At 50.5% G+C, this 22,695-nt stretch overlaps 1 protein-coding gene across 4 annotated transcripts in view; it reads right to left on the bottom strand.

The window, feature by feature from the left end:
* The window catches only part of COL4A2 (collagen type IV alpha 2 chain), a 178,171-nt gene that overhangs the window by 26,866 nt on the left and 128,610 nt on the right, over positions 1 to 22,695 (bottom strand). For all 4 annotated transcript variants that reach the window (XM_059995832.1, XM_059995829.1, XM_059995831.1 and 1 more), the window contains exons 14-27: positions 21,246 to 21,281; positions 20,620 to 20,670; positions 19,445 to 19,489; positions 17,248 to 17,301; positions 16,258 to 16,324; positions 12,158 to 12,268; positions 11,531 to 11,680; positions 7,868 to 7,960; positions 6,530 to 6,693; positions 3,566 to 3,638; positions 3,373 to 3,479; positions 2,119 to 2,320; positions 1,657 to 1,716; positions 4 to 60 (exon numbers count right to left, since the gene is read on the bottom strand). In XM_059995832.1, coding sequence (XP_059851815.1) covers positions 4 to 60; positions 1,657 to 1,716; positions 2,119 to 2,320; positions 3,373 to 3,479; positions 3,566 to 3,638; positions 6,530 to 6,693; positions 7,868 to 7,960; positions 11,531 to 11,680; positions 12,158 to 12,268; positions 16,258 to 16,324; positions 17,248 to 17,301; positions 19,445 to 19,489; positions 20,620 to 20,670; positions 21,246 to 21,281 — 1,270 coding nt within the window. The remainder of the gene's footprint in view (positions 1 to 3; positions 61 to 1,656; positions 1,717 to 2,118; positions 2,321 to 3,372; positions 3,480 to 3,565; positions 3,639 to 6,529; positions 6,694 to 7,867; positions 7,961 to 11,530; positions 11,681 to 12,157; positions 12,269 to 16,257; positions 16,325 to 17,247; positions 17,302 to 19,444; positions 19,490 to 20,619; positions 20,671 to 21,245; positions 21,282 to 22,695) is intronic.

Here is a 22,695-nt window from a genome sequence, read left to right as displayed (position 1 = left end):
TACCTGGGGGGCCGGGGGGGCCCGGCTGGCCCGGCAATCCCTTAGGCCCTCCAACACAACCTGGGAAGAGAGGACAGGGGAGCTGTAGCCACGGTCCACACCCATCGTCACAGCTCTGGACGTGGCTAAGGTCGAGAGTACCGGCTGTGAAAACCGGCTGCCTTTTTACCATCAGAGTAATTTAATGATTCCATTAATCTTGATGCTGATGTAACTGTAATTTCATTTGATAATGAAATCAGAATATTAATATAGGAGGCACATAAGTCCAGTCGGATGAAAACAGGTGCCGTGCTGGCAGTGAGGGCTCCACCCTCTTGGAGGGCAAGACCTCACACAGCCCAGTTCATCCAGGTGTCCTCAACGCCCCCCCCCACCCCCCCACCCCCACCCCGACCCCAAGGCAATTCCCACCGGGGAGGGAGGAAGCTTTCAATTTCAAAAGCAATGCTGTGACTTCTCCTTTGGGACTTCCATTACTTTCAGAATTAGCAGAGGCAACTCGTTTCGCTGTGAGTCATGCAAAACGAAAGCCGGTGGCAGCCACCTCTGGCTGGTGACGCCGCGCGGGGTATTCTGTCGGACAGAGCACGCTTGCAGGCACAGCAGTCCTCCGAGATGCCCTTTGTGTGTCTGCCTGTGGTACGGCAGGGCTCCTATCTTGGCTCGACTTAGCGGCCAAAGAGGGGCTGTGGTCCCCTCTGCCACACGAGGGGTCCGAGGTGCAAAGGCGGACAGCCGAGGCCATGAAAAGGACGGACCCCGGCCGTCTTCAGGGGGCCTGGGCTCTAGCTGGCAGAGCCTCACCCCCAGGGGCCTTCCCGCACCTTCGAGACTGGCCAGCTCTCTGGAAGCTCTGGGGTTGCCGTTCCTGCCCTGCACCCTCACCCTGAGCTCCTGATCTACCCCCACACCTCGTGCGGGGGACCCACGGGTCCTGATGCTGCTTCTCCAAGCCCTGGCCTTCATCCCAAACGCCTTACTCCAGACTCAGCTGCCACTGGTGAGCTGCCACCGTCCAGATGTTCTGCTGGCACCTTTGACTCCAAAAAAACTCATCCTCTCTGCTCTGCTCTTCAAATCCTGCCCGAGGCCTGGCACCCATCCCCTTGTGTCCTGGACTCATCCCTCTGCCTGGCTTCCCACCTCGGTTTCTAGGCCCCCCTGGCTGGAGACTTGGCCTGTCCGATGGCAGCCGGGTCAACTTCTGGACCGTCCCCTCCCCTCTGCCCTCCCCTGAGCTCGCATCATCTGGGCACCCTCTCCTTATCCGTCAGCATCCATTCATCACTGGACCAAATTCTTCTCCCATCTGGACTCACTCCTCACCCTGCATAATGAGCAAATAATTCAGCTGCCCTTTACACACACAGAGACATATATTTTAGGTGTGAAAGGACTTATCTGTTGAGTTCTTACCAATACTGTAAACAGATGCTTTGTACTGCAGGGACAACTTGGTGACACGAGGTCATCACACTTGCCCTTCCCTGGGCTCTAAGCTGAGGCAGACGGAGCGCAGCTCCAAGTCCACAAGGGTTTCTATTTCTGAGGGCAGCTCTGTGCCCACGGCAGGGATCACGCCAGTTCTAGCATATATTCTACAAACTGAGAGTTTTCAAGAATTCTAAAGCTGCCCGACGGTCATGACGGTACCTGGCTGGACGGTCTCCTGTCTGTCTGCTCCGATGGGCCTTTTCACACCCGTATCGCAATCTAGGGGTGAGACAGTGACAGAGTGAGGCAATTTTGCAATAACGGAAAGTGCCTGGCTTTTCCGTGTGTGCGTGTGTGTGTGCGTGTGTGTGTGTGTGGTGGGAAGGCTGGGATGGGCAGGGCATCAGAGGCCCATTTCTGGACTTCTGTGCTGAGCCTCTGTAACTCCAGCACTAGAGGGAGAGGCCCCACATTCCAGCTGGCGAGAGGAAGCTGCAGTGGGTTCAGAAAACCCCGTGACCGGGTGTCGCTCGTGTGTGATGAGAACTGATGGTGTGACACCATCTCACGTGACTCGCCCCCGGGGAATTCGCACACTGCCTAAGAACAGCGGGTGTAGCAGCACAGTGTCTCATGACTTTGAAAGACGCAAGCCTGGACACCCCCCCACCCCCACCGTACCTATTTGTCCTGGAGCGCCGGGGGTGCCGGGAGGCCCGGGGAAGCCTGGAGGTCCAGGTAATCCAGCATCGCCGGGGAAGCCACGCTCGCCTTTGGGGCCTGGCAGCCCCAATCCTGGGGGGCCCCTTTCTCCTGGAATGCCCTTAGTACCGGGGGGTCCTGGGTGCCCTGCGTCCCCTGAGGGGCCTTTGATGCCATCACCCTGTGAGAAATTTGGTTCATCTCTTACAATACACGTAAACCTCAAAGACAGCCATGTTCCCAGCTACTTTTCCCCGTTCCCTGAATTCTGCGCTCTGGATACAGAGATGAGTAGGAACTGACAGTCGTGGTCTCACCAAGCCACAGAAGTAAAGGACAGACTTTCTAACAACCATGGATAACACCCTCGAAGATAGTTCTGGAAGGCATAGGAATCTGACCATGGACAACACCCTCGAAGATAGTTCTGGAAGGCATAGGAATCTGAGTATTCTTCTCTTTCCAAGCTACCAGCGCCCTGCTTGGACCTTCATTCTCCGGGGGAATTCTTCAAGAGAACGGTTAGGCACAGATTTGGCGAAATGGGGGCAGGAACACGTTATTTCATTGTTAGGATTCAGCGTTTGTGACCCATCTCCTAGTCAGAAGGGACAACGCAGTGGTGAAGAGAAGGAAGTCTTTGGTTTGGACAAGAAAGTGCATCAGAAATAAGGAGAGACGATGGGACCAGGAGAGCAGGAAGCTGGGAGGCACCGGGCACAGCCGTGTCCTATTCATGGAACTCCTCAGAGCAGGGTGAGGGCAGGGAGGGAGGAGAAGGGGTCTAGTCTCCACGGCCAACCGCCCTTCCCCGTCTGACCCCCACCTTTCCCCGCAGAAAGGAGGCTGGGGGCTCTGCATCTTATCGCACACAGCCTCTTTCAATGCCGGTGTGTGTTTGCTGCAAAAATGCAGCTATGTATTTTACAGGTGACCCTAGAAGAAGCGTTCCACCTTCGATCTAGGAATATTCGACCCGGGGGGCTCTCGTTCTACGTGATGGCAAGAGGAATATTTATTTCCTCTTTTTCTCTTAAATACTCACTCAGGGCTTGGCTTCCAGCCTCACTCACTGTTTCCTAAAAAATATGATTTCTGCTCACGAAAAGAGAACAGGTTGCACTGGGAGGATTTCCTGCTGTGTCAGCACCTCTGATGCTCACATGTTTAAGCATGTGACTGATGGGGATGAGGGTAGAGCCGCCACCCCTCCGCCCCACCAGCGGTACTCACGGGAGAGCCTGGGAGGCCTGGGAATCCATCCAGCCCATCACGGCCTGGGATGCCGCTGTCCCCTTTCAGTCCAGGCACACCTGGGACACCTGGCTGGCCCCGCTCGCCTGGGGGAAGAGTGCAGCGTGAGTTGCTCACCCAGGGCAGCCACAGAAGGGTGCGTGGTCTAAGATTTGCTGGCCACAAGACTGACCTTTGGTGGTGATGGTTCGAGAATCTCCCTTCATTCCTTTGGGCCCGGGAGGGCCAACACCACCAGGGGTTCCCTGTAGAAACAAACACAAGGTTTCTTCCTCCTTCACACTGTGAAGGGCAGCCGAGAAGACAATGATTTTCGTTTATACAACCTGAGGGCCCTTACCTGTCATCAAGCCCAGAGCCACACATCGCTGTCCCTGGCCACCAATCACAGATGGCCATGGGGCACCTGAACGTGGCCAGCGGGACTGAGACACTGAATGTTTAATTTTAAATAGTTAAAACTTAAGGGAAGTAGCCACACATGGCTGGACGGTGAAAACAAGAACCTTGCTGCTCAAAGTGTGGTCCCCAGATGGGTAGCACCAGCCTCCCTGGGGACGTGTCAGGAATGCAGACGCTCAGGCCCACCCGGGGCAACCGAACCGCAATGTGCAGTCAACAAAGTCCCAGGGATTCGTAAACTCATTAGCTTTGGAGAAGCTAAGGCTGCTAACCCTTAACCGCCATTTTGTTGAATCCGGGCAAATAATGTGCCTCCAAGTACGAAGGATGGACATTTGTGATCATACTGAGAACAGCAAGAGTATCTGATCGACAGCTTGTCTTCCTAACTGAAATCAAGGTTGGAAAAAAATCATACTTCACAGACAAGTCATTGCAGGAACACTCACGTTTTAAGGTGTAAAATCTAGTTTAGGTCTTTCGATGAGCAGAAACGAGCAGATGAACGTTTCAGGAGGCTTTTTAATGTGTGCGATATGCCAGTGTGGGGCAACTCTCGGTTACTGGTATTTGCAAGAATACGGGAACTTTTAGTGTTGGTTTAATTAAATGGAATGTTTCAAGTGATTATAAGTTCTTTTCTCCTACAAAATTCCACAGATACTTGATTTATTGATTTCGTTCTTTGCAGAAAAGGGTGACATTCTCTCAGTAACTAGAACAGCATCTCACACACAGGCAGTGCTCAACCAGGAGGTGCTGGGCCGATGGACGGATGCATGCTAATCGGCCCCCATACTTCAAGCACTCTGCCAGGTTCTATTAGTACAGGTATTAAACCACCAAAAACGGTCTCAGGCATTCCTGCTGCAGATGCATAAACATATAATTAAATGCAAGATAAACACGGTCCCTGAGATGTTTGAACGCAAGTGCTGTGGGTGTGCGCGCGACACAGCTGGGGAGAGCACATGCTCCTGGAAGACTTCAGAGATTCCGTGTGCACAAAATGGGATCCATCTGACTTCTCAGAAATATTCCATCATTTTATAAATAACTGAAGGTCTTACCAGTTCTGCCATTGTTCAGTTTGGATTCTCACTACGTACACTTTTTCTGAATACCTGAGCCACTTCTACATGCTCAGCCATGATTTGGAGACGGTGTCATTTTTAAAGTAGGAGGAAATGTAGCATCTATTATGTTCAGTTGGATAAAACTATTTTTCTGAGAAGTCCCAGAGAATGGAGAGGTGCTGTGGACCTCATTTTCACCTGCAAAGCTCCCGCGACACGAAGCAGTTATGAGTCATGAGCCTCTGCACCGACAGCTCTGAGTGGCTGCAACTCCCCTGCATCTGGACATGAAGCCAGATTGTTCTAACCGTCCCTGGCCAAGTGTCCTGAGCAAACTTTCCTCTATTGCTGAATATATAAAATGATAGACTTTTCATTTTATAAATCTCTTGCAGCTCTCTTTTTAAGTAAAAATAAATAAAAAATATAGTTTCTTTGCCTTCATCTGAAATTTGCTTTGAGAGCCTTGGTCAGTTAAAACCTGCCACGATGAAAGATCTACTCAAGATGATCTTTTCCTCAGGTGTGAAGTAAAGCCCACTTAGCTGGAATCCAGAAAATGTCATACATTCATCCAAACTAAATTCACGATATACTTGGAAGTCTCACTTTTTATCAAGTTAAGGGAGCCTTTATTGAAATGCTAAATCGTCCTATACTAAATCTGAAGGGGTGAATACACAGAATGGGGTGTGTAGCTTTGCATCCAAAATGCTAGAAGGGTTGCTTTTTTTGAGATATAATTCACATGCTGTAAGATTAACCATTTTAAAGCATACAATTCAGTGTTTGTTTTTTTTTTGTATTTTCACGAGGTTCTGCAACCATCACTATTACCTAAATCCAGACCATTTTCATCACCCCAGAAAGAAACAGTCACTCGCATTTCCCCCCCACCCCCAGCCCTTGGCAACCACCAAGCTACTTGGTCTCAAGATGCCTCTTCTGGACACTTCATACAAATAGCATCGTATGGCGTCTGTTCCTTTGTGTGTTGTGTCACTTAGCATAACGTTTCTGAGGGCACCGCACTGCGGCACGTGTCAGCACTTCATCCCCTTTGACAGCTGAATAACGTCCCATCGGGTGGGTATGCTACGTTTCATGGATCCATTTATGGGCATTTGGGTTTCTTCTACTTTCCGGCTGGTGTCGTGAATGCTGCTGTGAGCTTAATGCTCACAGCTTAATGCTGCTGTGAGCTTAAGTTTTGGTGTGGACACGTGTTTCCAGTGCTCCTGGGTCTGTACTGGGAGGGGACTTTCTGGGTCACACGACACCTCTATGTTTGACTTTTTAAAACTTTGTTGGCTGCGCTGTATGGCTTGTGGGATTTTAGTTCCTCAACTAGGGATTGAACCCGGGCCCTAGGCAGTGAGAGCACAGAGTCCTAACCAGCGGACTGCCAGGGAATTCCCTATGTTTGACTTTTTTGAGGAAGCATCACTTTTCCACAGTGCCTGCCCCATTTCACATTCCCACCAGGAAAAGCTTTAAAGCTCCTCTTGGAATACGTGGCTTTTCTGAATGTCACACTGGGTGCGTAAGTGTTGCTGGTCTAAAGCTGTATTAATTCAAAAAATAAAAGCCGGAAATGGGGAAATGGGGCCGGGCGTCAAGGTCGTCTTATCGGCTTCGTGGTACAACTGGTCTCTCACCTTGAATCCTGGGAACCCGGGGATGCCGTGCTGGCCGGGGTCTCCCGGGCTGCCTTTCCTCCCTGGTTCCCCATTGGTGCCGGGAAAGCCCTTGGGTCCTGGTGGCCCCGGAAGACCCCCAATGAACTGGTCACCCTCTGCACACTGACAGTCGCCGGCATCGCCTGCAACGTGGGTGGAGAGAGAGGGACTTGTTATTTGCTCGTGAAGCACGTGTACGACCCTCCTGTTGGCTCTGCAGGGGACAGGAGGGCAAGGGGGTGAGGGCTTGGCTGGGGGCGTGGCCACCGCAGGACACGCCCACTCTGGTCCTCACTCCCTCGTTCTTAGACAAGGAGCCTGAGATGCAGATACGTAAAGAACAGGACGTTGACGGAGGTGTGGGCGGAGTTGGGACTCAGCGACAGGAGTTCTGAGAAGCCACCGCAGGGGCCTCGGGGGGAGGGCAGGAAGGTCCAGGGTGAAGGGGAGCCGGAGAGAGGGCGGCCTGGCAGCAGCTGCGGGCTTGGAGCCCAAGGTCCTGGTGCGGAGGGAAGAAATACGTGCCCTCCCTTTTTCTGCCTTGCGGGCTGGACCCAGGGAGCGCGGGGGCAGGGGAGGGCCGAGCTGGAGGCTGGTGATCGGCTTGGCTCCCAGGGCGCAAAGGGGGACACGTGACGGCCCGGGGGTGCCGAGCTGCCCAGCTCATCCGCGACGCCGGACCCCGGCACCGCCCACAGCTCCACGCGTGCCGCAGAGGTCCGGCGGTTAAAACCCGGGATGCCCAGGGATGGGCGAGCCGAACAGGCCCCCCCCCGAGGTCCCCACAGGCGGCCCTTGCCTGGAGAGGTGGGGTCCCCCAGGCGAAGCAGGGAGAGGAAAGCGAGCACAGCTCGTTCCCACCAGCGTCCGCCCCACCTGGGCAGGTCACGTCTCTCCTGCTTTGCCACCGCCTTGCTGCTGACGCAACCCTAACTCGGGGAGTCGGGTTAGGACCAAACCAGATGACGACCCTACAGCCCTCTGCAAACACTTGTGACATCTTCTTGGAGCCGAGGGCTCGGATGAGTCATCTGAATTCAGTCTAAGAAGCCACCGCGCATCTTTTCTGTCCCATGTTGGGCCCCGTGTTGCCTGAAAGTTCAGTGATGAACGTGGCAGACAGAACAGAGACGGGAGGCCAGCTGAGAGCTGGGTGTGCGGAAAACGAGGAGACGCCGCCCCCCAGTGTGAGGGCCCTGGCAGGGAGGGGGCTGGGGGGAAGCAGGGGCTCATCCTCTTCTTGGAACCAGTGAAGGGTGAGCTGGACTCAGGAGGGCCAAGCAGCGCCCCGCCCCCTGCTGTTCCCGGACTCCTCACCTTTCCATCCTTTCTGTCCGCGAGCCCCGGGGAAACCAGAAGGTCCAGGGTAGCCCACCCTGCCCTCTGCTCCTTTAAGGCCGAAAAGGAAACCTGAGGAGAAAACCCACAGGACGGCACGTTAGCACAGCCCAGGACCCCGTATGTCCCGACCCCGTGTGGGAAGGGTTACAGCCGAGTCTCCCAACAGAAAATGGCCCCCATTCCAACTCCATCCCAACTACTCGCAGAAAGACACGGAGCCTTTATTTTTCGTGGCCATTGCTTCTGGGATTGGAAACACATGTGAACGCCTGTGATTTTAGTTTTTCCATTAAAGTCTAGAAATAGAAATCTTTACTTTTCATAACCACTGAGTCCAAAGAAGACTTCAGGTTTTTTTAACCACGTGTTTTACTTCGACTTGGGTCCTAAGACCACTGCAACTTCTGGTTCCCAGAATGACAGAAAACCCAAACAGTAAAAGATGTTAAAATGAACCGGCTTCCCCAGTTCTGTCCTCTCCTCTGGAACACGCGAGCACCTGTGCACGGCCCTGCCCCCAGACCCCACCATCTTTCCTCTTTCACTCCTTCGGGTGCACACACGTAACCATGTAGATAACTTGTGATTCTCCCACCCCCATCACTAGGATCACGGTACTTCAGGCATCCTTTCACCACGTGCAGGGCTCTGATAATTCCAAGCAGGGACATCCGGGTGAGGGTGTAAGAAACAGACTCTAAAAGCCCACAAAACGCTCCGTGTCCCACTTGAGCAGAGCGCCATCTCGTGGTGGGAACTGGGCTGCACATTCCTGGGAAGCACCACTGCTGGGTATTGACTCCCAGGGCTCTGGCCCGAGCTCCGGGGTATGTGGAGATGGGTTGAGGCCCAGGAGGGGACCATGCTGGGTGGGGAGCTGGGGAGGGGAGACCCAGAGTTCGGTTCGGGGCATGCAAATTTGGACATGCCCGTGAGACACACAGTGGTGACGAGGTGTCCAGTTAACAGTTGGGATGAGTTTGCAGCTCAGCATACTGAACTGGGCTAGGGACACAGTTAGGGAGAGCTGGCACCTAACTGGTGTTCAAATTCCTGTGAATGCAGGAGCGTGCTAGATGGAGAGACACAGACAGGAGCTCCATTGCCCATGGGATGGTGGAGGGGGAAGAAGGAAGACCTAGCAAAGAAGCCGCAAAAAGAAGGGGAGAGATGACAAGGCGCGGTGGGGGGGGGGGAGCTGGAGAAGAGAGTGTGTGTGTGGGGTGCTGGCTGCCCCCTGTACCGCTGGGAGGCTGCTGACAGAGCAAATGGTGCCCAGGATGTGGCTGCATAGGTCACTGGTGACCAGGTCACCAGCATGTCAGCCTAGCGGTGGACTGAGGGCTTTATGCTATGTTTCCATGGTCTCCTGATATGTTAGGAGAAGCTAGTATTACAGGTAGTTATTTAATCACAGATACTCCAGGGATGTTGGCTTTTAAAATCTGAGACGAAGACATTGTGGGTATGCTTCACAGCGTTTGCAAATCCAGACAGAAAAGGCAGTTTTGGGCCATCTTAAGGTTCCATCCTCTCTCCTTCCTACACTGCTTTTTTCTTCATCTGGTAAATTCATAATTTCAAGCAAGTCCTAAAGAATAGCACTGTGCCAGGGAACTCTTCCTAATGCACTGTGGTAACCTAAATGGGAGGGCAGTCCAAAAGGGAGGGGATCTCTGTATGTGTACGGCTGCTTCATTTTGTTGTGCAGTGGAGGCTGACACAATGCTATAAAGCAACCATAGTCCAATAAAAATTAATTAAAAAAATAAAGCGATCTCCTGATGAAAAAAAAAAAAAACAAAAAAAGAATAGCAGTGCACCTCTGTGATGTTTCCAACATGATTTTCCTGAGGAGGTCGGTGGCCGTAATAAACCTGGCAGTAGTTTGACTTATTCTAGAGCCCTGGCAGTCGACTCAGTTACCTGAGCTGAACTGGACGTAAGCAAAACGTTTAGCTCAGAAAGAAAACTGGCTTCACGGTTTGATTTTGCTGGAGCGGAAAAAGAGTAAAAATTCTGGTTTCCATCAGTAGCAACACATAAAACTGAGTGAAATGCAGTTAACAAGAAAAGAATCCAACGGTTTCATTCCAGGGAAAGCGCTGAAGAACTCTTTGGGACTCAAGGTCATTGATGTTAAATTATGACTCTACACAAAAATATTTAAAAGGCCGTTAAGGTTGGCTACTTTTTGTACAAGAGATTGCTTTTAAAAAAGTGATTTGGGAGCAATGTGTCTCATAAGGTAAAATAAACATTTCAAGGAGAACTGAAGTTGATAAAATGTATCAGACACCATTCCATCTGTTTTATAAATTCTCCCTTCAGTTAACCACATGGACCGGAAATTAGTTAATTTGTTTACAGATGACTTACATTGGTAAATCATAGATTTACTAAGCAAGACTTACAAAGCCAGATGGTATGTGTCTGTGTCTATCAAAATGGAATTTAGTTACAGGAATGATGGCAAGGTTAGCCTTCAATCACAGTCTTTTGAAGAGGCTGTATTTTTATGCTTTTATTTTTAACATATCATGTTCTGTTGCCAAAAAAGGAAAACTCAACAGATACCGTTTACTCAGGATATGTAATGTTCACAGAAACTTAGCCATCATCACAGATGCCGCAGTAATAAATATTACTGCCAGGATAATAAAAAAGATTAGTGATAACAGTGCTCAAAGTATTTGGCAAATTCCAGGGAAATATCTGCACCCCGAATTTTTCAAAAGAATGTGAGAATCTGCTTTTTGCAGTTGAAGGAAAATTGGGAACGTAGAGCCTTAGTAGCTTAAAATTTAACGCGGAAGACGACAGAGAAGTGACTGCTGAATTTTTAGTGGAAGGAGCACGTACTCATGTGCTTCTCATGCCTCCAACAGTTTTCCTTCTAAAGAGACAGCAATAAGAAGCTGGCTTCTGAAAGCAAGGAAAGCCTGGGCGATCTACCTTTCACTGAACTCACACACTATCCATTAGCACATGTGAAGAGAGGAATCTGTCAGAGATGAGCGGGGGTGATGTCAGGAATTAAAAGTCAAATATTTTGAAAAGAAGATACTGAATTGTGTCCATGTCGCAGAGACAGAAATAGTGACCTCTTTCTTAGTTCAATTTTACGATGTTCAAAGCATAACCCTGAAGCTGGAAGCTGACAGAATAACTGTTTTGGAGGGCAAGCCTCCTTGGAGCTCAGCTGAAAGATGAGCCACGGTTGCATCAGAACCTGGAAACTCAGTTTTGTGCCCGACGGCATGAGGGTCCAGACGCCGTGCCTGTCCAGTCTGTAGACTCTCAGCGTCTTCCGTCTGGGCCCCGCCAAGGGCTGCCACGTCCCGTTACAGGTGGTGCAGCCACTCCTGGTGCGAAGCATCGTCACCTGTTTAGCTGTAGCTCTGGCTCCTGGGGGGCCCAGGTCACCAAGGCTGCCTATCGCGTTGGTTAACCCAGGGGAGAGGCTGTTTGTCAGGGTGGGCCTCTCCTGCCTGCACCCCAGAGCGCCCGCCACACTCTCTCACTGCCCACTGCCTAGTTCACGGAATTATTTACAAGAAAATCCCAAGTGAAAATCCAACCGGGGCCAGGCTTTGTCTGGACACTGGCACGACCTCTCTTGAGTTTCCCTCCACTTACCGTCTGGGCCAGGTGGTCCCGGGAACCCTGGGGGACCTCGGAGCCCTGGCCTTCCGTCAGCTCCCGGCAGGCCGGGGTACAGGGCGGGGATGCCCTGCTCTCCTGTGAAGCCTTTGGGTCCCATCTCGCCTGGTAAGCCTCTCTTCTCATCTGAAAATCCAACAGCAATCACAGCAGCGTGAGACCTCTGAGATTCATTGCTGCGCCAGCGTTCCCGCCCCGGGTGGCCCCCAGCTGGGCCAGTGGTTTACAGTCCCGTCAGTGACTTAAAGGGCAACGCCGCTGGTATATTTCATCACTATCTTTCCACTTGAAGAAGCCCCTCTCCTGGCCCCCAGACGACGGACCGAGAGTTGTTATAACACTGGACGACGCCCGTGCTCTTCCTGGCCAAGTGACAGAATCACGTGAGGTATCGTCAGCACACCTCCGACCTAGTGAGGGAGTCACTGTCACGGGTGCGTGGTTCTGTGACGACATCCCAACACGTATTCGAGATGCATTAGAGCTGCTGGGCCAGCCTATGAGACAGAGCGCCGACTGGGGGGCCGTGCAGCCAGCGAGGGGCGGGGGTTTGTGTGAGACCCGCGGGGACGTCTCAGTTTCGATGCCGCGGAAGCACATTACCTTCATCTCCGATGGATGTACCAGGCAGGCCTGGCAAGCCGCGGTCTCCAGGCTCCCCCCGGGCTCCTGGGTCCCCGGGGGCTCCGTGGAATCCTGGGTCCCCTCTGGCACCTGGAACCGAGACAGCAAGACTGTTGTCCAGGACTCAAGGCAGATGTTCACTTTTTCGTTGAACGTATATTTACTGATATTCTGTCCATCGCACGAGGCCGGCGGTGTCTAAATGCTTCATCTATGGTGGCCCCTGCTTTCAAGGAGCTCATTTTCAACCAAAGAGGACTGATAAAAGATCCCTATAAATGTTATAAAACAAGAGAGGAACAGAACGCCAAAGAGATACAGAGAGGTTTCAAAGGAGGGGAGGATTATTTGGGGGGAAATCTGACATGGAGGGACCACAGAGAATGAGAATAATAGAAGTGGACAGTATTTTTGAGCTCTTGAGCGTGCAGACTCAGCGTTACACACTTGGCTGACATTTGATTCCCGTAACAGCGCGTGTACAGATGGTATTACAGCCCCAATGTCACAGAGGGGCGAGGCTTCATGAGAAGGTAAGCTGACAGCTGATGGAGACAGATGACAGGGGAGGGGAGGGCAGAGGACGGTCAGGGGAAGGACGTCCACAGAGGACATCAGCCCAAGTGAAGCACGTGAGCACGGAGCAGGACACCTGGGGGGGGGGCGGGGTACGGGTGAAGAGGGTCGTGGAAAATCAGGTTGCATAACAGCTGAGTCAGTGGGAATGAAGAACGAATGAGACAGTTTGGAGCCTCCTGCACCAGGCACCACGGGGGGAGCTGGGGGGCGACGGGGGCCAGCTCTCTCTGAACCCTTCTTCCCCTGAGCCCCAGCTCTTGCCCGGATCAGCTTATCACTGCTGTTTGCTGGATGAATGGTAGACGTGAAGATTCTTACAGACCTTTTCCCTAAATAAACAAATGCCAAGGGGCTTTGCTATGCTCCCTGGCTGTGTAAATAGCAACGCTTTACTGCAGAGCGTGCTTTTCTGGTCTACAATTGGGAAAGTGGAGGGAGTATGATGTTTCATGGTACAGCGATTAGTAATTGTTAGGAGAGATCACATCACTATGTGATCTTTAATGTTTTAATCTTAAGAGAAAGTCCTTAAGATAAGAAGGGATTCGCTGGGCCTCATGCTAGACGTGTTTTTAAGGGGTGGGACATGTGAGTCTGCGTCCCTGTGCTGGGCTCGGCTGCCTGCAGAGGGGACGGAGGGCTGGGCTCTGAACAGGGGTGGCCCGGGTCTGAGTCCTGCTCCTTTGCTTGCTACGTACATGATCTGGGGCGAGTTACCCAACTTCTCCGTGCCTCAATTTCTCCATCAGTACAGTGCGGCCCATGCCAGCCCCCATCTCAAAGGGTCTTTACAAGGAGTAAATCAATGGACCGGTGCAAATTAGAACAACTTGCTTCATTGCCTGGCGTGTGCTCAGTAAGCACCACACAAATGTTAGCCATTACCATGACAATAAAAAGAGACCAAATAAAATTGAAAACCGCAGATCTTCTCAAGTGTTTGGGAAAAGAGCAAGGTCACTTTTGAGTTACATTTTGCAATCATTTTTTTCAATGCAAAGCTCTTCGACTCCTTTGCGTTTTGACAAAGCTCCCACAGTGCTGCCTGGTGAGAGGTACGTGTATTTTCCTCTCTTCCATGACAGAATCTGCTCGTGAGTCAACCTCTCACTCCAAGGAGCCCTGGAGCTTGGTCAGCCTTCCAGCTCACCTAAGACGCAGGAACTCCGCTGTAAGAGGCAAGGAGGGTGGCTGCTGGCTTTCTCACCCTGCACTTGGGGAAAAGGAAATTTGACCACCCACTGTCCCGGTGTGGCTTCCAGGAATGCAGGGTGGTGAGGGGAGCTGAATGCATTCTGGGCTCTCAGTCAGGGAGCTTTCTGATGAGTGCAAAGGAGACGAGACATCACCAATGTTAATTTTAAAAACTGTGTTCCCAGTATCACCTCACACATGTCAGAATGGCCATCATCAAAAAGTCTACAAATAACAAATGTGGGCAAAGATGTGGAGAAAAGGGAACCCTCCTACATTGTTGGTGGGAATGTAAACTGATGCAACCACTATGGAGAACAGCATGGCGGTTTCTCAAAAAACTAAAAATAGAAATACCATATGACCTAGCAATTCCACTCCTGGGTATATATTCAAAAAAACAAAGCACACTAATTCAAAAAGACACGTGTACCCCAGTGTTCACTGTGGCGCTATTTACAATAGTCAAGGTACGGAAGCAACCCAAGTGCCCATCAGCAGATTTATGGATAAAGAAGATGTGGTACATATATACAATGGAACACTACTCAGCCGTAAAAAGAATGAAATAATGCCATTTGCAGCAACATGGATGGACTTGGAGGGCATTATGCTATGTGAAATAAGTCAGACCGAGAAAGACAAATACTGTATGATATCACTTATATATGGAATCTAAAATATACGACCGACTAGTGAATATAACAAAAAAGAAGCAGAGACACAGATCTAGAGAACAAACCAGTGGTTACTAGTGGGGCGAGGGAAGGGAGGAGGGGCCATATAGGGATAGGGGGACAAAAGGGTTATTGAGGGAGTATATGAAATCATGTGTGTGAAACTTTTGAAAATTGTAAAGCATTATAGAATTTAAAGAATCTTTCATTCAAGAAAAAAAATGAATTTTAAAAAAGTGGGTTGCAAAATAAAAAAAAATTAAGTTCCCAAAGTCTCAAAGACATGATTTCCATTTCACCAAAATCACCAACAGTAAGTCAACCTCATGTCGGGTCCCTGGGGTTTCCGGCTTGGCAGACGTGTTGGGCTCCCCAGAGAAGGACGGGAAGCTGGCTCCACAGTGGTGTGGACTGCCAGGTTTGAGTTTATTTGAAATATACTCATCGATGGTTTGATGTCACCCTGGAGAGAGACCTCTAGTGGACCCCACCTGGCCTTGTCCTTGTCCTCGCTCTGTCTAGAGTTTCCCCATCGTTGGATGAAGACATGCAAAGGTATTAAACCAGCAGATGGTTCACACCTAAGCAGGAAGGTTAGTCCCTGACCCCTGGACATAGATAATAGGGTGAGACAGATGACCTACTGGGTACAGGAAGGAAACATTTGAGCATCTTCATTTAAAAAAAATCTCACCCTTTAAAATCCCTATCTGATGTACATGTTTTAGCAATGCAGTATTCAGTCATTCAGGTAAACATTTACTGAGCAACTACCATGTGCCTGGACTGTTCTAGAACTGAGGATACAGTAGTGACCACACAGGCTAAAATCTCTGACCTCAGGGAACATCCTGTATCATGGATAAATTATCCATAAATAAATATTCATCCTATTACTTGGAGGGGTGCTGAAAACACTTTTTTTTAAACCTAGAAGGACGCACATTCAAAAAGGTTCACAGACCATTGCTCTAAGCGCAGAACTAGAATTATATTTTAATAGATCGTGCCGATGGGAGGCTGAGCTAAACTAACAAGGACAGCACAAGCCACAACACGTGCAGAATCCCTCACTGACACTCAGGGGTCAACTGTGACCATGGGATCATTTTCCTGTACGAGCTCAGGTGCAAATGCCTGGAGGTTTAGTTCTTTGAAGTTTAAAAGGCTGTGACTGTTTCCAAACTATGGACCGTGATCAATCCCAGGCTCCGGACCGCTGAGCAGGGGGCGTAAGCATCTTGGCGCGTTTGGACCAGAAACCAGCGAAGTGGCTGGGACGGTGCCCATGGAGGCCTGGCAGGCACGAGGGCTGGGTTTCTATAGCGATGCTGCAGGTGGCAGAACCAGAACCTGCACAATGTATGTGGAAATGAAAGCCTTTCCCAGCGGAGGAAAGTGGTGAGCACTCTCTCAGCCAGAGGCAAACTGGGGGTCTCTCCGGGACACCCCGCTTAAGCCACGAGGGAGGGAGGGTCCACAAGACTGAGACCCCCAACGTTTAAGGGCTAAACATTAACGCGTAAACACTTTTCTTTTTTGCTTTGTTTTGTTTTGCTCAGAAAATCTCACAAGGTCATGGCTCTGTGTCCACAACAGACGAGAAAGCAGGACAAGTGGCATACAGACCTTTGTCCAGGGAAGGATGCGGGGAGTAGGCTGGGGGGCCGGGGGGGCCTGGTTCACCCATTTCTCCCTGGAGAGAGAAAAGAGGAAAACAAAAGAACGTTGAGGCTGGCCTTTTGGAGTTTTGGACACTATACCTGTTTCCAAAGAACAGAACTGAAAGCAACCATGAGCCCAGCGGAGGCCGTTCTGAGTCACAGAACCATGGACCGTGTCCGGGCTCCACGTCCACGATGCTGCGCTGATAAGTCCGGGCATCCCAGCCACCAGCTGGACACACCAGGAGAGAACAGGTGGGCCGGTGCCCACCTCACTCTGAGACCCTTGTCAAACTCTGGAAGTGGCCAGGTGACCGCCTTCCTCAGGGCAGCCTTCCTCATCTGTGTTGATGACTGCACCTGAGCTGCCCATGGGGCTGAGCTGGGGTGGTGTGACAGCACCTGATCCAATACCGTCTGGACGGTGAGACCTAAAATTCCATGAGCTGCCTTGACGTCCGTGAGCCTCATGGGGCCCGGAAGGCCTGACTGTGAGTCCCCTCCATCCTCACCAGCTTTGGCCCACCTGGTGGTAGATGCCCCCCAACCCAGCTAGTTCCCCCACCAGCTGGAGCAGCTGCACCCCCCGGTCCTCAACCTCCCTGCCCGCCCGTGGGATTATTCAAACAAGTCAGTCGTGTCCCCCGCGGGAACCAGTTGTTACTACGGTGCCTGCGTCTCTCAGCCCCCTGGTTCACTCTGCTCCGGGTGCAGGTCCCCACTGCCACCTCCACGTGGCCCCGTGTGGCACGCAGCATCCTGAGGCCGAGACACAGGTGACTCATAGGTGAACGTCCACCTCCTCTCTCAGTGCCAGGCGTCGTGTGATCAGTTACATGATACGGGACGGAGGAGGCCTCCTTCTCCAACAGGGTGTTTAGGAGGTAGGTGATCAGAGCACCACCCAAGGGAAATAAGGGGAAGTCATCCCAATTCAAATGAAAACTGAGCCCACCTTGGGTCCTGGGTATCCATCAGGGCCTTGGTAACCATCCGGTCCTCTGCTTCCCTGCAGGAAAGATGTTTAGTGCTCTATAATCATTTAATTTAATTACATAATTAAATTAATAATTTAAATATATTAAATTAATACTTTAATCAATACTTTAATTAATACAATAATTATATAATAATAGAATTTAAAGGTGTAACCACAATCCATTGTGTCTAATAAAATCAACAATAGTCTGTTAAGATCACCTACTACCCACGTTGTGTTCAATTCCCCCCGATTTTAACCTCAAACATGTCTTTTTAAAGTTGCTTTGTCTCAATCAGGATTCCAAAAAAGGCAAAATCTGACATTTGGTTGATATGTCTCTTAATGTGCCTGTAATTCATAACGGTTTTCTCTTCCTTTCTACTTTGGAACCTTTTGTCGCTGCTGTTGAGGAAACTGGGTCATTTGTACTGTGAACGCCCTGTGTGGTGGATCTGGTCCACTCCATCCTTGTGGAGTTGTGCCACGTGCTCCTTTATCCCCCAGATTTTCTCTAAACTAGTTGTTAGATCTTGGGCCTCCTTAGTCTCAGGTTCATCTTTTTTGAACAAGATTTGTTCCTGGCGGGTCCCGAGTCCTTCCCACTGAGTCACACGTGCCAACTGCCCCCACTGTTGTGATTTCACGATTGACCAGTGGGGTCGGGCGTTGGCCGCCTGATCCATCTATTAAAACCTTCTCCCAAGATGGGTTTTGAAAAATTTTAGTTAACACCAACTGGAATCCTTAAACCTTTTCATTTAGAAGTTTTTGCTCTTCACTTAAAAAAAATATCTAATGCTAATAATGACTGCATTCTAATTCTCTTGAATATGGATTGAGAGACAAAGTTTACCCTTATGAGCCACATCGTATCCGGATGGATATGAAAAGCTTTTAAAAAATCTAGAAATTTATTCCCTCTTGCTAAAGAATATATACAGTAAGCCCCCACCAAATTCGGAATGCCGATGGGATAAAGTATGTACGTCATCTGATTATTTTACTGCATAGTTTGAAATCCAGGAGCACGTATGCTGAAAGTTACATTATTTAGAATGAACTAAGATTAATTTGGTGCTTTCGCGTTGGGCCTCTGGTTCGCGTTGGGCCTAGATGGACTTCCTTTCATCCTAGGTGGAGCTGAAGATTCGAAAGTGAAGGCAAATTTCTCTGACAGTAAAAGTGACCTCCTGCTTAGAGGCCATCCCACGAGACAGTCTGGGAGCCCTGACGGAGCTTGGAGCGAATGCAGAGTCGGTGAGCAGGCATCCCAACTGAGCCGTGTCCAGTGCAACATAACCGCCCCGTTCAAACGCTACCTGTGCTGACGTGGGACAGCCCCCGAGAAGCGTTGGGTGAAAAACATGAACGGAGGACAGCGGAACGGGAAGAAATGTTCATTTTTCCTGGTTAAGTTACATGCATGTAAAAATACACGCCCCGCCTGTGCGAGCCCTGATCTGAACACCCACCCCACGTGCACGGGGGTCGCCTCTGGGGAGCGTGCTGGGGGTCTGCGGTGGGCAGGGCTGGCCCGCGCACTCCCTGCCTGAGTTAGTGAAGACAGCAAATAGTGAAAATAAAGAAATCATTACTTAAAAAAAATCGATTCCTATGTTTTCCCGCACATCTGAGCTGGCATTCAGACAATTTCTAAGCCTGATGCAAATTTATAAGACATTGCTCAGCTACCATTTTCTTCCTACAAAAATGGCCAAAAATCTGTCCATAGAACACAGGATAAAAACAACTTGGGTCACCACGGAAGGTAAGCGAAGGGCCAAAATGTGAGAGATCAATACATAAAAAATGTGGGCGGACCTGTGGCCGCCATGTTGGCAACCTTCCTACAGGACACACTGGTGGTGACACCGAGGAGGGGGCAGGCTGGAAACCATGGGAGCCGTGGCCGGTGCGGGCCGGGTGACGGGAGGCTCGGAGGGAGAGGACCCCAGGGCTGGCTTTTGCCAAACGAGAGAAAACGTAAATGAGCTCGCTTACGCTTTGAGAATGATCTGGGAGGAAGCATTATTTCTGCTACTGTAAACGTGGGCAAGTTTTAAATGTTTTCTCTGGGGACATTTTCTTCTGGGATGCCCCAGTCTTTGTATGTGACCTTTGCGAGGTGCTTCAGGCCTGGAGCAGATTGCATTTCATGTCTCAAACTTACCTTCTGTCCCGGTGAACCTTTCTCACCATCGAAGCCAGGGGCACCCTGGGTTGAACAGAAAACAGAAGTGGTAACAGCTCAGAATATGCAGTGACGTTTCCCGGAGGGCACAGTTACGGCGCCCGCCGTGGACTAAAGTAAACTACTTGGCTAAGCCAGTATCAAAACCATCTGAAGCCCCCTTTTCTCTCCTAGAGGAGACGGGTCATTTTAGGGACACTTTCATGGAACGCATCCTGTCCACCACTTAAAGAAATTTGGAGAAATCCATCAACGGTACAGTAAAAACAGTAAAGCTGGAAAGAGGCCTGTGCTCCACTGCTCTCAGGAGCCTTCGTTCTTACTTTTGGAGATTGTAACACATGTCCTCTGAGTAGCTGTGGACCCCAAGTGGTCACCACAAGGCCACTTTCTCTCTTCCTGGCTCTGCCACGTTTCCAGCTCACCTGGGGCTGGGTGTGGCCAGCTGACTGAGCTCTGGCCGACGGAGGGACGTCTGCCCGCGGGCCCAGGAGCGACAGGTGGCCGAGCTTCCTCGGGAGAAGACACCCCACTCCCACCCCTTCCACCCCACCAGGGACATTTCTGTTGGACTCTTAGGGCCACAAGAAGTCAACTTCTTTGTTGGAACCAGCCGACATTTTTGTTACCACTGAGCAATTCAGCCTACTACGAGAAGAAATGTGTTTGAGTTCTGCTCCTGCCCCCGGCCCAGGCGGAGGTGCACAGTATTAAAAACCGCAGTTAGTGGGTGACGATGGTGTGTCAGTCAATGTGGACTCATGATCGTAGCCGACAGATCACCGAGGGGCAGGACGCTGACAGCAGGGGAAGCTTTGTGTCGGAGAGCAAAAGGATGTGCATGGAAAGTCTCTGTACTTTCGGGTCAACTTTGCTGTGGTCCTAAGCATACGGGATTAAGAGGTAGGAACTACTGTGTATAAAATAAGCTATAAGGATACATTGTACACCACAGGGAATCTAGCCAATATCTTATAATAACTCGAAGTGGAGTGGAACCTTTGAAAATTGGGCATCACTATACTGTAGATCTATAACATATGACACTGTATCAGTACATCAACTACACTTCAATAAAAAATTAAAGAAAAATAAAGTCTTTTAAAAAACCGGACAATACAAAGCAAACGGCTGGCGTAGAAGGCATGGTTTACCCGCACTCCTGAAAAGCCCATGATTCCTTCTTCTCCCTTCATGGAAATGCCCTAGGAGAGAACAGAGAGACCTGAGGGCGCCCACACTTCACGCTCTGCCTGCTCAGGGGTCCATTCTTAGTGCCCCGACACTGGCCGTCCTGCCCTTGCGTGTACTCCAGCTCCGCACACGGTGGAGCCCTAGGATGTCTGCAGTCGGCCTGGATGGCCATCAACCCAGGATGTCACCTGTCATCGTCACCTAGTGACAACCGGGAGGACTGGGCATACGGGGCAGGCATGACCCAGATCAGGGAGGGCAGGGCGATGACACGGCTGGACCCCAGCAGGGAAGCCACCACCAAACCCACCCAGCCCCTCCACAGGGCTTCTTCTCTTTTAAAGGGTTTAGATTCATTTAAAGTTAAAGCGTTGATTAGCTGGCGTTGACCGGGGAATGAAGACATTCTGAAACTGTTTTCTGGAAAACAGCATAAAAAATGATCCTACTTTCTTGCTGTAGACAAATGGATTGGAAACCAGAAGTTGCAGGTTGTTACAACCCAGACACAGTGTATCATTATGATGGGAACACCGAGAATTTGGGAACCACCAGTGAGAAGAAGCATCTTTATTCTTCGACTTACTTTTCTTCCTGGTTCCCCCTCACTTCCTTTTTCACCCTGCGCAGAACATGAAAGACAAGAAATGCTCATTAATTCGAGAACAGTAGTATTTAAAATTGATCAGGATTTATGATATGAGGTGAAAAGTATTTTATAAAACTGTAAATAATGAATATAAATGAATTGCAACAAATGACCCCTAACTTTTGCAGCTTTTCAACATTCAAGGGGAAAAACGTGCTATTTCTCCTGGATTTTCACAATACAGATGAAATTGTGTGTTATTTTGGTATGACTGCAAGGCTGTCTCTCTTCTGCCCGTGACTTGCCTTTAGTGGCCTCAGTGGCAGGGGGTGCACGCCCAGGGGACAGCTCCTAATCATAACATTCATTTGAGTGAAAGATTATTAGGCGGGTCCTCTGACGACAAGGCTCATTGGGAATGTGTTGAAACCCCGAGCGAGAGAAGCTTTGGAAAGCAATGTCAGCTTTACGTGATGTAGTTTTCCCACTTCTCTTAGCCTAAAATGGGGAAAGAAATGTAGTGACCAGTTGGGTCCTTTCCCCCATCAGTCCTAGGCCAGCACCCAGGATTCCTGCAGGTCAAGCCTACCCCCTGCAGGCTGGCTGGGCCCAGCCCCAGAACCTACCCCCTCCTGGCTGTGGAAAATGAAGGAAATCTGATTCAGACGCTTGAGCATCTCAGGAGGGATCAAATCTGCTCTGGCCTCACTCCACCCTGGGCTCCTGTCCTGGAACTGGACAGAGGCTCTACCTTGCTGATGGTCAGGTCAGCCCCAGGAGCCAAAGTCCCTCCTGGATCCACCCTGATGGCTCTGTGGAGGCCCCCCTCCTGCCTGGTTGTCCAGAGACGTCCTGCTCTGAACTCAACTGGTCCATAACCGCCCCGTCTGGCCTCACATCAGCCACCTCCAGGCCACTTTCGTCAACGGTCACGTCGCTCATAACAGCCGCAGCTGCCCAGACTGATTTCAACCGTGGCCGGGGTCCAGCCTGCACTCTCCTACCCGTGACTCAGCACCCACGCCCCACCTTGACAGATACTTGAGAGACAGGAATCATGTTCTACATTGGGGATCTTTACTTTGGTTCCCGTGACCTGTTATGGTGCGTCTCCCCCGGGTCTCCGCTCTGCAGCCCTGTGAGGTCAGTGTTCTAGCAGGTCAGTGCTTCGGTCTTTATCAGGCACAAGGGAACCTGAAGGCTTAGGAAGGGTAAGTGGTCTGTCTGCGTGAGTGAGTGGTAGAGAAGGGTGTTGATTTTTATTTAGACTCCGAGAGTATGCTTTTAATCAAACAAAACATTAGCAGAAATTATGAGTCAGAAAACCGACTTTGATCCAAAAAGCCCACGGTGATGCTCCACGTCGGCAAAACCTACCTAAAAGTAGGTTTTATTTTGCCGAATACAGCATTTGCTCAGACAGCTCCATATCCTGGCATTGAGCTGC

The sequence above is a fragment of the Delphinus delphis genome, chromosome 18 (assembly GCF_949987515.2).
Source record: "Delphinus delphis chromosome 18, mDelDel1.2, whole genome shotgun sequence".
NCBI classification, from domain to species: domain Eukaryota; kingdom Metazoa; phylum Chordata; class Mammalia; order Artiodactyla; family Delphinidae; genus Delphinus; species Delphinus delphis.
Note: the sequence above shows the minus strand (reverse complement) of the source record. Positions and strands in the feature narration are given on the sequence as shown.